Here is a 14,729-nt window from a genome sequence, read left to right as displayed (position 1 = left end):
AGTTGAAAATCCATCATTATGATGTTTTTCTCATATGTATCTAATAACGTCCAAGACGGAGCATTTCGTCGTGTCTACCTAACGCATTGCAGAAAACAATATGGTGCTCTCTGGTGCGCAGCAAAATACTGCCAATATGGCAGACATGTCACTCCAAAAGCTCTCATTCGGTCTCACATCAAGCTAGACACCCCATTCAACATTCTACTACCTGTTGACATCTAATGGAAGGCGTATGAAGTGCATACAGATCCATAAATAAAAGGCAATTGAATAGGCAAGGCCTTACACAGAGACCCATTTTCAGAATTTTCACTTCCTGTTTGGAAGTTTGCTGCCAAATGAGTTCTGTTTTACTCACAGATATAATTCAAACAGCTTTAGAAACTTCAGAGTGTTTTCTATCCAATAGTAATAATAATATGCATATCGTATGATCTAGAACAGAGTACGAGGCCGTTTAATTTGGGCACGATTTTCCCCCAAAGTGAAAACAGCGCGCCCTATTAACAAACTTGAAATCGGCCCCGATGATTAATCGGCCATTCCGATTAATCGGTCGACCTCTAGTCCTGTGTAGCTCAGTTGGTAGAGCACAGATGTTGCACCGCCAGGGTTATGGGTTTGATTCCCCAGTGGTGACCAGTATGAAAAAAAAATATGAAAATGTATGTACTCACTACTGTAAGTTAGCCTGGATAAGAGCATCTGCTAAAATTCCCCCCAAAATGTTTTTTGCTCACATAACTTCTCCGGGAGTCGGTAGAGCCATGAATAGATATGCCAATTGCACACTACCTCAAAACTTGAGACATTTGTGGCATTGTGTTGTGTGACAAAGCTGCACATTTTAAAGTGGCCTTTTATTTCCCCCAGCACAAGGTGCATCTGTGAAATGATCATGCTGTTTAATCAGCTTCTTGATATGCCACACCTGTCAGGTGGATGGCTTTTCTTGGCAAAGGAGAAATGCTCACTAATAGGGATGTAAACAAATTTCTGAGGAACATTTTAGAGAAATAAGCTTTTTGTGTGTATGGAACATTTCTAGTTTGTAGTTTTGTTCAGTACAGTTGGGTTTTAATCCAGATAAACTGGATAAATTTTCCAGGTCTTCAATAAGAGCATTCATGGTTGAAGATGTGGACTTGAGAACTTGAATCGTCGGTTTACATTGATATCTTTATTTCTAACCCATTAATTGTATTATTGGATTTGATTTCTATAGCTAACAATTCAATGGCCATAACAAACAAATATGGTGATAGAGGGCAACCTTGTTTTACACCTCCTGACAATTCAAAATTCTTAGAGAAATAACCATTATTCATAATTTACATATAGGAGTGTTATACATTACTTTTATCCATCTCATAAAATATTCTCCAAGGGTGAAATAATCCAGGTACTTATAAATACATTTTAGCCGTACTTTATCTTAGGCTTTCTCAAGATCTCATATAAAGATATTAAAGCCTAACAGTCTGTTAACTACACATAAATGTCATTACACTTTCCATTTTTTAGGATGGCAGTTGGTCATCTTCATCTGTACCCAAGTTCTCTGCATTCTCATAGTTTTCAATTATTTATAGTAATTGTCTAATGTTATCTTCAATATATCTTCCTTTTAAGAATCCTTTCTGATCATGATGAATAATATCCGGTAAGATCTTTTTAATTCTATGAGCAATACATTTTGGAAATATCTTTGGATCGCAAAATTGAATCTTCAGAATGAGGGAAATCAGCCCTTCTTTTTGTGTGTCAGACAGTTTACCATGTATATATGAATAATTAAAACATGCTAGTAGTGGATATTTCAATAAGTAATCAAATGTTTGATATATTTATATTGGAATGCCATCAAGGCCAGGGGTTTTCCCAGTCTGAAAGGAGTGAATTACCAACTGTAGTTTGTCCTTTTTTATGCTGCAGATAGTTTAAGCTGATTTTTAAGGAAAATAATATCACAACAAGCAAGTATAGTCTTTTGATACTGTCAACCACCTGTAGTGTGTCTCGTAAGCAGTACCTTGGAATATTCACTAAAAGGAAACACTCAGGTCAGGTCACTGTTGTGGCTATCTTATCCTTTATACTGTTTCGTCTCAGTTTGTTAATAACTTGTCTGTGCCACTGAAAGCTTTGCATACTAATTCCCTCCAGCTGAAAGATCAGACCAGGCTCCAGGGCTAATATTGGATCTAATTGGTTTCCCCGAGCTCGCCATGCATCTGTCTGGTTTACCTCTTCATGTTTGTGCTTGTGTCATATTATTATGTACCTCGTTTCAAACACTGGCCTTTGACCTTTTCCTCTATAAGGACACACACACACTTGCTATTATTTCCCAGGCATTACTAATTAGATTTGAGATGAACTGAGCGTAAATGGAACAAATAATAATCTCTTGACTTGCTTGAGTGTATGCCTATTTGTTGGTCCTTTTATTTATTTATTTATTTTATTTTACCGTTATTTTACCAGGTAAGTTGACTGAGAACACGTTCTCATTTGCAGCAACGACCTGGGGAATAGTTACAGGGGAGAGGAGGGGGATGAATGAGCCAATTGTAAACTGGGGATTATTAGGTGACCATGATGGTTTGAGGGCCAGATTGGGAATTTAGCCAGGACACCGGGGTTAACACCCCTACTCTTACGATAAGTGCCATGGGATCTTTAATGACCTCAGAGAGTCAGGACACCCGTTTAACGTCCCATCCGAAAGACGGCACCCTACACAGGGCAGTGTCCCCAATCACTGCCCTGGGGCATTGGGATATTTTTTAGACCAGAGGAAAGAGTGCCTCCTACTGGCCCTCCAACACCACTTCCAGCAGCATCTGGTGACTGACCAGGACCAACCCTGCTTAGCTTCAGAAGCAAGCCAGCAGTGGTATGCAGGGTGGTATTTTACTACAGCTCTGTACTGAATATGCAGATATTTAAAGATATTGCGCTGGAGTGGCTCTGCATTTTGCTGTTCCAGCGTATGTGTGCACATGCGTGTTCTCCCCTGTCACGGTGCCAGTGTGTAGGTGTAGAGGGAGCAGCGAATGGGGCTGATTTGGTATGTGCTCTCTCGGGGGGTTTGGGGGTGTTTAGACTTGATTGACAGCTCTTTCTTCCAGCTGAGGCAGAACTGACAGCTCCCACGATTGTATTTTACTACAAATAAAATACGATTGTATTTTACTACAAAAAGTGCTCCATAGGGAATAGGGCGTTTATTTCAAAAAGTAGAGCAGCATATGGGAATAAAGGAGGATGTCATTGGCCAGAAGAGGAGACGTTATGGAGAATGGGGTGTCGTTTGAGACACATCCTCTGTAGAACACTGTACAGTAAGCTCAGTGAGGAAGCTTTGTGTCCTTAAACAGCTGTTGATGAATGAGAGGAGCCAAGGCCATGTGTCACAATGGCTGATGGAGGGTGTTTGTAAATCCTGTCCTAATATAAATCAGACTGGAAGCCCTTGATGTGCCTCACACTGCTAGAGAGACTGGAGTATAATGAGTTTAGAAGGTGACAACTCTGTGGGAGTCAGTGGGATGCAGAGATGGGTCTGTGGGTGATGGGGACACCTGTTGATCTGCTGTTGTAGCTAGGGACAGGAGTTTTACATGACCATGTGAGCTTCTGTTCTCTGGCCATGCAGTGCTGTGAATGTACTGTACTACACTAGTTGTATTCCAATGCCCTTTCCGGTCAGTGGTTTAGTATCTGTGCTGTAATACCAGTGTGTAGTAACAATGTCTTCTTCCCTGTCTCTCCTCTCCAGGGAACTTCTAGTAACACTGGCTCTGGGCCAGGTCCTGTCTCTGCTCATCTGTGGCATCGGGCTGACCAGCAAGTACCTGGCTGATGACTACCACGCCAACACGCCCGTGTTCCAGAGCTTTCTCAACTATATCCTACTGTTCCTGGTCTACACCACCACGCTCGCCGTTAGGCAAGGTATGACAATGGACACACATGCACGCACTCACATGCAACTGGACACAACAGGCATCAGTTGCTCAGGTCACACCTGAGTGCAAATAGAGACTATAACAGGATTAGTTTGAATCCTACTAGATGAATATTATATTGTGTACTCATCACTTTCTCAACAATAAGGGAAAGGTAAAAGCCCCTGTCCTCAATAGCTACTGCATAATGTAATACATTTGCTATGCTTTATGGCATTGGAGCTGGAGATGAATGGGACAGGACAGGACTTGTATAAACTAAAGACAGTTTACAGCTCGGATTGTGTACAAACATCTTTGTTCTGAATGATATGTTTGAAGAGAGGAGCTCTTGTTCTCTACTGACCTTCTAGGTGACCTCTTGGAGTGCTCACGGGGAACATTTCAAAACAAGCAGCAGGTTTCTTAGTGAAAAACTATCACTGTGTGTGTTGTGTCAGAGTGGATGGTGTGTGTGTGGAGCACACTGAAAGGCCGTCTGAGTGGAACACCTGCTGGGGGTGTCAGTGGTAACTTACTCGCTAACTTACTCTCAGCATCGCATGTTGTGGCCATTGTCACAAAATTTATCCTAACAACTGTAGATGGTAGATTCCAGGTGAAGAACGGTGAGCTGATTTGGTTTTATACAACAGATTGCATGGAGAAGTTAAACATACTCGAGATGAATTAACTGATTTATTCATCCCTCTCCCGCAGTTTTTCATACTGCATACCGCACCCACCCACACCTGCTGGCTTTCTGTCCGACTCCCACTAGCTGCTGCAAGAACTGGTCCCAAACCCAACCCCCAAATGCTATTTTAGGCAGATGAACGTGGTACCTTCAGGCATTTGTACATTTCTCCCAAGGATGAACCAGACTTGTGGAGGTCTACAATTCATTTGTTTTTCCTATGATGTCAAGAAAAAAGACACTGAGTTTGAAGGTAGGCCTTGAAATACATCCACAGGTACACTGCCAATTGACTCAAATTATGTCAATTAGCCTATCAGAAGCTTCTAAAGCCATGACATCATCTTCTGAAATCTTCCAAGCTGTTTAAAGGCACAGTCAACTTAGTGTATGTAAACTTCTGACCCACTGGAATTGTGATACAGTGAATTATAAATGAAATATTCTGGCTGTAAACAATTGTTGGAAAAATGACTTGTGTCATGCACAAAGTAGATGACCTGTGGTTGAGTGGTTGAAAAACAAGTTTTAATGACTCCAACCTAAGTGTATGTAAACTTCAGACTTCAACTATATATGCAGTACCAGTAAAAAATTGGACACACCTACTCATTCAAGGGTTTTTCTTTATTTTTTTACTATTTTCTACATTGTAGAATAATAATGAAGACCTATGAAAAAACTATGAAATAACACATACGGAGTCATGTGGTAACTAAAAAAGTGTTAAATAATATATTTTATATTCTTCAAAATAGCTCCCTTTGCCTTTATGACAGCTTTGCACACTCTTGGCATTCTCTCAACCAGCTTCAACCAGCTTTTACAACAGTCTTAAAGGAGTTCCCACATATGCTGAGTACTTGTTAACTACTTTTCCTTAACTCTGCGGTCCAACTCATCCCAAACCATCTCAGTTGGGTTGAGGTCGGGTGATTATGGAGGCCAGGTCTAATGCAGCACTCCATCACTCTCCTTCTTGGTCAAATAGCCCTTACACAGCCTGGAGGTGTGTTGGGTCATTGTCCTGTTGAAAAACAAATGATAGTCCCACTAAGCTCAAACCAGTTTCGCTGTAGAATGCTGTGGTTGCCATGCTGGTTAAGTGTGCCTTGAATTCTAAATAAATCACTGACAGTATCACCAGAAAAGCCCCATCACACCTCCTCCTCCATGCTTCACGGTGGGAACCACACGTGCGGAGATCATCCGTTCAGCTAGGTGGTTTGAACCGAAAATCTCAAATTTGGACTCAGACCAATGGACAGATATCCACCTGTCTAATGTCTGTTGCTCGTGTTTCTTGGCCCAAGCAAGTCTTCTTCTTATTGGTGTCCTTTAGTAGTGGGTTCTTTGCAGGATTTCGACCATTAAGGCCTGATTCACGCAGTCTCCCCTGAACAGTTGATGTTGAGATGTGTCTGTTACTTAAACTCAGTGAAGCATTTATTTGGGCTGCTATCTGAGGTGTAGTTAACTCTAATGAACCAATCCTCTGCAGCAGAGGTAACTCTGGGTCTTCCTTTCCTGTGGTGGTCCTCATGAGAGCCAGTTTCATCATAGCGCTTGATGGTTTTTGCGACTGCACTTGAAGAAACTTCGAAAGTTGTTGAAATTTTAGTGATTGACTGACCTTCATGTCTTTTACCAAATAGGGCTATCTTATGTATACTACCCCTAGCTTGTCACAACACAACTGATTGGTTCAAACATATTAAGTAGCAAAGAAATTCCACAAATGATCGTTTAACAAGGCATACCTGTTATTTGAAATGCATTCCAGTGCTGTCAAGGCAAAGGGTGGCTACCTTGAAGAATCTGAAATATAAAATATATTTTGATTTGTTAAACTTCTTTTTTTTTTTACCCTTTTTTGTTACTACATGATTCCATTTGTGTTATTTCATCATTTTGATGTCTTCACTATTATTATACAATGTATAAAATAGTAAAAATAAAGAAAAACCCTTGAATGAATAGGTGTGTCCATACTTTTGACTGGTACTGTATATATTACCGGTATATATGTGATTGGATGTGTAGACAATATGGACAGTATATGGATAGAATATGTAGTATATCTGAAGAATAAGAACGGCAATAGTTAAATAGGATAGGCCTTGACTAAAATACATATCGTGGACTTCAGGAAACAGCAGAGGGAGCACCCCTTATCCACATTGACGGGACAGTATTGGAGAAGGTGTAACGTTTTAAGTTCCTCGGCGTACACATCACGGAAAAACTGAAATGGTCCATCCACACAGACAGCGTGGTGAAGAAGGTGCAACAGCGCCTCTTCAACCTCAGAAGGCTGAAGAAATTTGGCTTGTCACCAAAAACACTCACAAACTTTTACAGATGCACAATCGAGAGCATCCTGTCGGGCTGTATCACTGCCTGGTACGGCAACTGCTCCGCCCACAACCGTAAGGCTTTCCAGAGGGTAGTGAGGTCTGCACAACACATCACCGGGTGCAAACTACCTGCCCTCCAGGACACCTACACCACCCGATGTCACAGGAAGGCCAAAAAGATCATCAAGGACAACAACCACCCAAGCCACTGCCTGTTCACCCCGCTATCATCCAGAAGGCGAGGTCAGTAGAGGTGCATCAAAGCTGGGATCGAGAGACTGAAAAACAGCTTATATCTCAAGGCCATCAGACTGTTAAACAGCCATCACTAACATTGAGTGGCTGCTGCCAACATACTGACTCAAATCTCTAGCCAATTTAATAATAAAAAATTGGATGTAATAAATGTATCACTAGTCACTTTAAACAATGCCACTTTATATAATGTTTACATACCCTACATTACTCATCTCATATGTATATAGTGTACTCTATATCACCTACTGCTTCTTGCCTATGCCGTTCGGCCATCGCTCATCCATATATTTATACGTACATATTCTTATTCATGCCTTTACACTTGTGTGCATAAGGTAGTTGTCGTGAAATTGTTAGATTACTTGTTAGATATTACTGCACGGTTGGAACTAGAAGCACAAGCAATTTGCTACACTCGCATTAACATCTGCTAACCGTGTGTATGTGACCAATACATTTTGATTTGATATACATATGAAGTGGGTAAACAGAATGTAAACATTATTTGATGTGACCAGTGCTCCATTATTAAAGTGACCAGTGTTCCATGACTATGTACAGTTGAATTCGGAAGTTTACATACACTTAGGATGGAGTCATTAAAACTCGTTTTTCAATCACTCCACAAATTTCTTGTTAACAAACTATAGTTTTGGCAAGTCGGTTAGGACATCTACTTTGTGCATGACACAAGTAATTTTTCCAACAATTGTTTACTGTCACGCTCTGACCTTAGATATCTCTGTTTTCTTTATATTTTGGTTAGGTCAGGGTGTGACGAGGGTGGGTATGCTAGTTTTTGTATTGTCTAGGGTTTTTGTATGTCTAGGGGTTTTGTAGGTCTAGGTATTTGTATGTCTATGGTGGCCTGATATGGTTCCCAATCAGAAGCAGATGTTTATCATTGTCTCTGATTGGGGATCATATATAGCCATTTTCCCTTTTGTGTTCGAGGGTTCTTGTTCTATGTTTAGTTGCCTGTCTGTACTATTCATATAGCTTCACGGTTCGTTTTGTTTGTTCGTTTGTTCAGTGTTCATTCTTTAATAAATAGAATTTAGGCATACACCGCTGCGTACAACGCTGACATTTACAGACATATTATTTCACTTATAATTCACTGTATCACAATTCCAGTGGGTTAGAAGTTTACATACACTAAGTTGACTGTGCCTTTAAACAGCTTGGAAAATTCCATAAAACGATGTCATGGCTTTAGAAGATTCTGATAGGCTAATTGACATAATTTGAGTCAATTGGAGGTGTACCTGTGGATGTATTTCAAGGCCTACCTTCAAACTCAGTGCCTCTTTGCTTGACATCATGGGAAAATCAAAAGAAATAGCCAAGACCTCAGAAAAAAATTGTAGACCTCCACAAGTCTGGTTCATCCTTGGGAGCAATTTCCAAACGTCTGAAGTCCATCTATACAAACAATAGTACGCAAGTATAAACACCATGGGACCACGCAGCCATCATACCGCTCAGGAAGGAGACGCGTTCTGTCTCCTAGAGATGAACATACTTTGGTGCGAAAAGTGCAAATCACAGTGCAGAACAACAGCAAAGGTGCAGCAAAAGTGCAGAACAACAGCAAAGGACCTTGTGAAGATGCTGGAGGTTAACAAAAGTATCTATATCCACAGTAAAACGAGTCTTATATCGAAATAACCTGAAAGGCCGCTCAGCAAGGAAGAAGCCACTGCTCCAAAACCGCCATATAAAAGCCAGACTACGGTTTGCAACTGCACATGGGGACAAAGATCGTACTTTTTGGAGAAATGTCGTCTGGTCTGATGAAACAAAAATAAAACTGTTTGGCCATAATGACCATCGTTATGTTTGGAGGAAAAAGGGGGAGGCTTGCAAGTTGAAGAACACCATCCCAACCGTGAAGCACGGGGGTGGCAGCATCATGTTGTGGGGGCGCTTTGCTGCAGGAGGGACTGGTGCACTTCACAGAATAGATGGCATCATGAGGAAGAAACATTATGTGGATATATTGAAGCAACATCTCAAGACATCAGTCAGGAAGTTAAAGCTTGGACGCAAATGGGTCTTCCAAATGGACAATGACCCCAAGCATACTTCCAAAGTTGTGGCAAAATGGCTTAAGGACAACAAAGTCAAGGTATTGGAGTGGCCATCACAAAGCCCTGATCTCAATCCTATAGAACATTTGTGGACAGAACTGAAAAAGCGTGTGCGAGCAAGGAGGCCTACAAACCTGACTCAGTTACACCAGCTCTGTCAGGAGGAATGGGCCAAAATTCCCCCAACTTATTGTGAGAAGCTTGTGGAGGCTACCCGAAATGTTTGACCCAACTTAAACTATTTAAACTCAATGCTACCAAATACTCATTGAGTGTATGTAAACTTCTGACCCACTGGGAATGTGATAAAATAAATAAAAGCTGAAATAAATACACTGCTCAAAAAATTAAAGGGAACTTCCAGCAGGCCATAAATGTGCATGTGTTTGCTCAAACGGTCAGACACAGACTCCATGAGGGTGGTATGAGGGCCCGACGTCCACAGGTGGGGGTTGTGCTTACAGCCCAACACCGTGCAGGACGTTTGGCATTTGCCAGAGAACACCAAGATTGGCAAATTCGCCACTGCCGCCCTGTGCTCTTCACAGATGAAAGCAGGTTCACACTGAGCACGTGACAGACGTGACAGAGTTTGGAGACGCCGTGGAGAACGTTCTGCTGCCTACAACATCCTCCAGCATGACCGGTTTGGTGGTGGGTCAGTCATGGTGTGGGGTGGCATTTCTTTGGGGGGCCGCACAGCCCTCCATGTGCTCGCCAGAGGTAGCCTGACTGCCATTAGGTACCGAGATGAGATCCTCAGACCCCTTGTGAGACCATATGCTGGTGCGGTTGGCCCTGGGTTCCTCCTAATGCAAGACAATGCTAGACCTCATGTGGCTGGAGTGTGCCAGCAGTTCCTGCAAGAGGAAGGCATTGATGCTATGGACTGGCCCGCCCGTTCCCCAGACCTGAATCCACTTGAGCACATCTGGGACATCATGTCTCGCTCCATCCACCAACGCCACGTTGCACCACAGACTGTCCAGGAGTTGGCGGATGCTTTAGTCCAGGTTTGGGAGGAGATGCCTCAGGAGACCATCCGCCACCTCATCAGGAGCATGCCCAGGCGTTGTAGGGAGGTCATACAGGCACGTGGAGGCCACACACACTACTGAGCCTCATTTTGACTTGTTTGAAGGACATTACATCAAAGTTGGATCAGCCTGTAGTGTGGTTTTCCACTTTAATTTTGAGTGTGACTCCAAATCCAGACCTCCATGGGTTGATAAATTTGATTTCCATTGATAATTTGTGTGTGATTTTGTTGTCAGCACATTCAACTATGTAAAGAAAAAAGTATTTAATAAAAATATTTCATTCATTCAGATCTAGGATGTGTTATTTTAGTGTTCCCTTTATTTTTTTGAGCAGTGTAATTCTCTCAACTATTATTCTGACATTTCACATTCTTAAAATAATGTGGTGATCCTAACTGACCTAAGACAGGGTATTTTTACTAGGATTAAATGTCAGGAATTGTGAAAAACTGTGTCTAAATGTATTTGGCTAAGGGGTATGTAAACTTCCGACTTCAACTGTACATAGGGCAGCAGCTTCTAAGGTGCAGGGATGAGGAACCGGGTGGTAGCCGGCTAGTGACAGTGTAGTTGAAAATCCAAACATGATTGAGTTGGAGACGTGTGTGGGCATGCAGTCATGGGTGAACAGGAAGTACAGGAGGGGCATGAGTACGCACCCTTGTGGGGCCCTTGTGTCAAGGATCAGCGTAGTGGAGGTGTTGTTGCCTACCTTCACAACCTGGGGGTGGCCCGTCAGGAAGTTCAGGACCCAATTGCACAGGGCGGGGTTTAGACCCAGGGCCCCGAGTTTAATGACGAGCTTGGAGGGTACTATGATGTTGAAGGCTGAGTTGTAGTCAATAAACATCATTCTTACATAGGTATTCCTCTTGTCCAGATGGGATAGGGCAGTGTGCAGTGTAATGGCGAATGCATCATGTGTGGATTAATTGGGTCAGAAAGCAAATTGCAGTGGGTCTAGGCGTCTTGGGCAAGGTGGAGTTGGTATTATCCTAAACTAGCCTCTCAAAACACTTAATGATGAAAGAAGTGAATGCTATGGGGCGATAGTCATTTTGTTCAGTTACTTTCGCTTTCTTGTGTACAGGAAAAATGGTGGATATCTTGAAGCAAGTGGGGACAACAGACTGGGATATGGAGAAATTGAAGCTGTTTTGCAGATGCTCTGAGGACGCAGCTAGGGATGCCGTCTGGTTAACATATATAATTTCTTACTCACGTCAGCCACGGAGAACGAGAGCTCACAGTCCATGGGAACGGTGGTGGCCGGCGTCAGCGGCACTGTTTCCCTTGAAGTGGGTGAAGAAGGTGTTTAGCTTGCCCGGGGCAAGGTGTCCGTGGCTGGTTTTACCTTTATAATCCGTGATTGTCGGGAGTCCCTGACACATATGTCTTGTGTCTGAGCCGTTGAATTGCTACTCCACTTTGTCTCTGTACTGATGTTTTGCCTGTTTAATTGCCTTACGGAGGGCATAACTAGACTGTTTGTACTCAACCATATTCCCAGTCACCTTGCTATGGTTAAATGAGGTGGTTCAGTTTTGCACGAATGCTGACATCTATTCACGGTTTTCGGTTTGGATAGGTTTTAATGGTCACAGTGGGAACAACATCCCCTATACACTTGAACTCAGTCACCGTGTCAGTGTATACACTTCCTGATGAACTCAGTCACCATGTTGGTGTATACGTCAATGTTATTCTCAGTGGCAGCCTGGAACATATCTCAGTCCGGTTGATCAAAACAATCTTGATTCATGGATTCCGATTGGTCAGACCAGCGTTGAACAGTCCTTACAACGGTACTTCCTGTTTGACTTTCTGTCCATAGGAAGGGAGGAGCAGGATGGAGGTGTGATCTGATTTGCAGAAGGGAGGGCGGGGGAGGGCATTGTAGCTGTCCCGGAAGGGACAGTAGCAGTGGTCGAGAGTGTTGATCGAGAGTGCAACGTGTTGATAAAACTTTGGTAGCGTTTTCCTCAGATTTGCTTTATTAAAGTCCCCAGCTACACTAAATGCGGCCTCAGGATATGTGGTTTCAAGTTTGCACAAAGTCCAGTGTAGTTCCTTGAGAGAAGTTTGTGGTATCGACTTGAGGGGGAATATACACAGCTGTGACGATGACCGAAGAGAATTCTCTCGGGAGGAAATGCAGTCTGCATTTGATTGTGAGGTATTCTAGGTCGGGTGAACAAAAGGACATGAGTTCCTGTACATTACCACAATCACATCATGAGTAGTTAATCATAAAACATATAACTTTCTTTTTCCCAGAGAATGCGTTATTCCTGTCTGCGGGATGTACTGAGAGGCCAGCTAGCTGTATGGACTGGGACAGTATATCCGGAGAGAGCCATGATTCTGTGAAACAGAGTATGTTAGGTCCTCGCCCTGAGGTTGTCTATTTTATTGTCCAGGGATTGAACATTAGCGAGTAATTTACTCGGAAATGGTGGGTGGTATGCACGCCTCCTGAGTTGGACTAAAAGTCCACCCTCAATACCTCTTCTCCGCTGGCGGCATCTTGGAGCAGTCTCTGGGATAAATGTAAATAACTTGGGGGGTACGAACAAAGGATCCAGTTCAGGAAAGTTGTTTTTCTCATTGAAATGCTGGTGAGTTACCACCGCTCTAATATCTAAAAGTAGTAATGCAAAGGACAAAGGATGCAAAGGACTTTCTGACCTACGAGAAATAGCACAAAAAAAATGAAATACTGCAAAGTTGCTTAGGAGCCATGAACAGGGCGACCATGTCTGTTGGTTCTATCTTGCTATCTTGCTATGATCTTGCATGCCCAACTAGGAGAGGAGAGGTAGGCTACTTAACTTTAAGCAGAAAATTCTGAGTGTGAATAATATGACAAAGATCTGCTTTTAATACAATAGGTAGGCTGACGCATACAAGCATAAAGACGACCATTTCCAAATAATTTGCGGGAGAACCAAAATATTATAATCCCAAAGTTCAACTCCAAACCGCAGCATGAAAAATTCAGACCGCGCCACAATGATCTCTGTCGGGACCGACCCGCTGCTCTTTTTTGTCCTCATTGCAGTTTCATGCTGTGTAGGAAGCTTTCGTGTTAAAGTTGTCATCATTAGCCTCAGTTTTCTGTTGACGTTTTTGATTCAGAGTGACATGGATGTTGAGGTAGAGGTGCATGGAGGGTGAGATATGAGTATCGATGCTGCATGGGAAAACCTGCCACAAGCAGATAGTGAAACCTTTGCCAGGCCTCACCTCAGCTCACTCACACACTCTTTCTATACACCTTCTCTCCTAGGCTTCCTTGTTTGGATATTCAACTCACACATCCTAGAATAGAACAAACATGTAAGGGTCTCAGAGTGAGACACATTTAGTTATGCTTTCTAATAGTAGAGCTGAATAGCAGTAGCATCACATAAACTCAGCAAAAAAATAAACATCCTCCCACTGTCAACTGTGTTAATTTTCTGCAAACTTAACATGTGTAAATATTTGTATGAACATAACAACATTCAACAACTGAGACATGAACTGAACAAGTTCCACAGACATGTGACTAACAGAAATGGAATAATGTGTCCCTGAACAAAGGGGGGGTCAAAATCAAAAGTAACAGTCACTATCTGGTGTGGCCACCAGCTGCATTAAGGACTGCAGTGCATCTCCTCCTCATGGACTGCACCAGATTTGCCAGCTCTTGCTGTGAGATGTTACCCCACTCTTCCACCAAGGCATCTGCAAGTTCCCAGACATTTCTGGGCGGAATGTCCCTAGTCCTCACCCTCCGATCCAACAGGTCCCAGACGTGCTCAATGGGATTGAGATCCGGGCTCTTCGCTGGCCATGGCAGAACACTGACATTCCTGTCTTGCAGGAAATCACGCACAGAACGAGCAGTATGGCTGGTGGCATTGTCATGCTGGAGGGTCATGTCAGGATGAGTCTGCAGGAAGGGACCGCATGAGGGAGGAGGATGTCTTCTCTGTAACGCACAGCGTTGAGATTGCCTGCAATGACAACAAGCTCAGTCCGATGATGCTGTGACACACCGCCCCAGACCATGACGGACCCTCCACCTCCAAATCGATCCCGCTCCAGAGTACAGGCCTCGGTGTAATGCTCATTCCTTCGACGATGAACGCGAATACAACCATCACCAGTGAAGAGTACTTTTTGCCAGTCCTGTCTGGTCCAGTGACGGTGGGTTTGTGCCCATAGGCGACGTTGTTGCCGGTGATGTCTGGTGAGGACCTGCCTTACATCAGGTCTACAAGCCCTCAGTCCAGCCTCTCTCAGCCTATCTCAGCCTCTCTCAGTCTGAGCACTGATGGAGG

General features: G+C 43.1%; 1 protein-coding gene across 1 annotated transcript in view; it reads left to right on the top strand.

The window, feature by feature from the left end:
• Positions 1-14,729, top strand: part of LOC129825075 (solute carrier family 35 member F1-like) — a 121,066-nt gene that overhangs the window by 44,211 nt on the left and 62,126 nt on the right. Inside the window, exon 2 of the mRNA XM_055884835.1 lies at positions 3,788-3,963. Coding sequence (XP_055740810.1) covers positions 3,788-3,963 — 176 coding nt within the window. The remainder of the gene's footprint in view (positions 1-3,787; positions 3,964-14,729) is intronic.

Source organism: Salvelinus fontinalis, chromosome 27 (genome assembly GCF_029448725.1).
Source record: "Salvelinus fontinalis isolate EN_2023a chromosome 27, ASM2944872v1, whole genome shotgun sequence".
Classification (NCBI taxonomy): Eukaryota; Metazoa; Chordata; class Actinopteri; order Salmoniformes; family Salmonidae; genus Salvelinus; species Salvelinus fontinalis.
The sequence above is the reverse complement of the archived record's forward strand: the minus strand, read 5'-3'. Positions and strand labels throughout refer to the sequence as shown.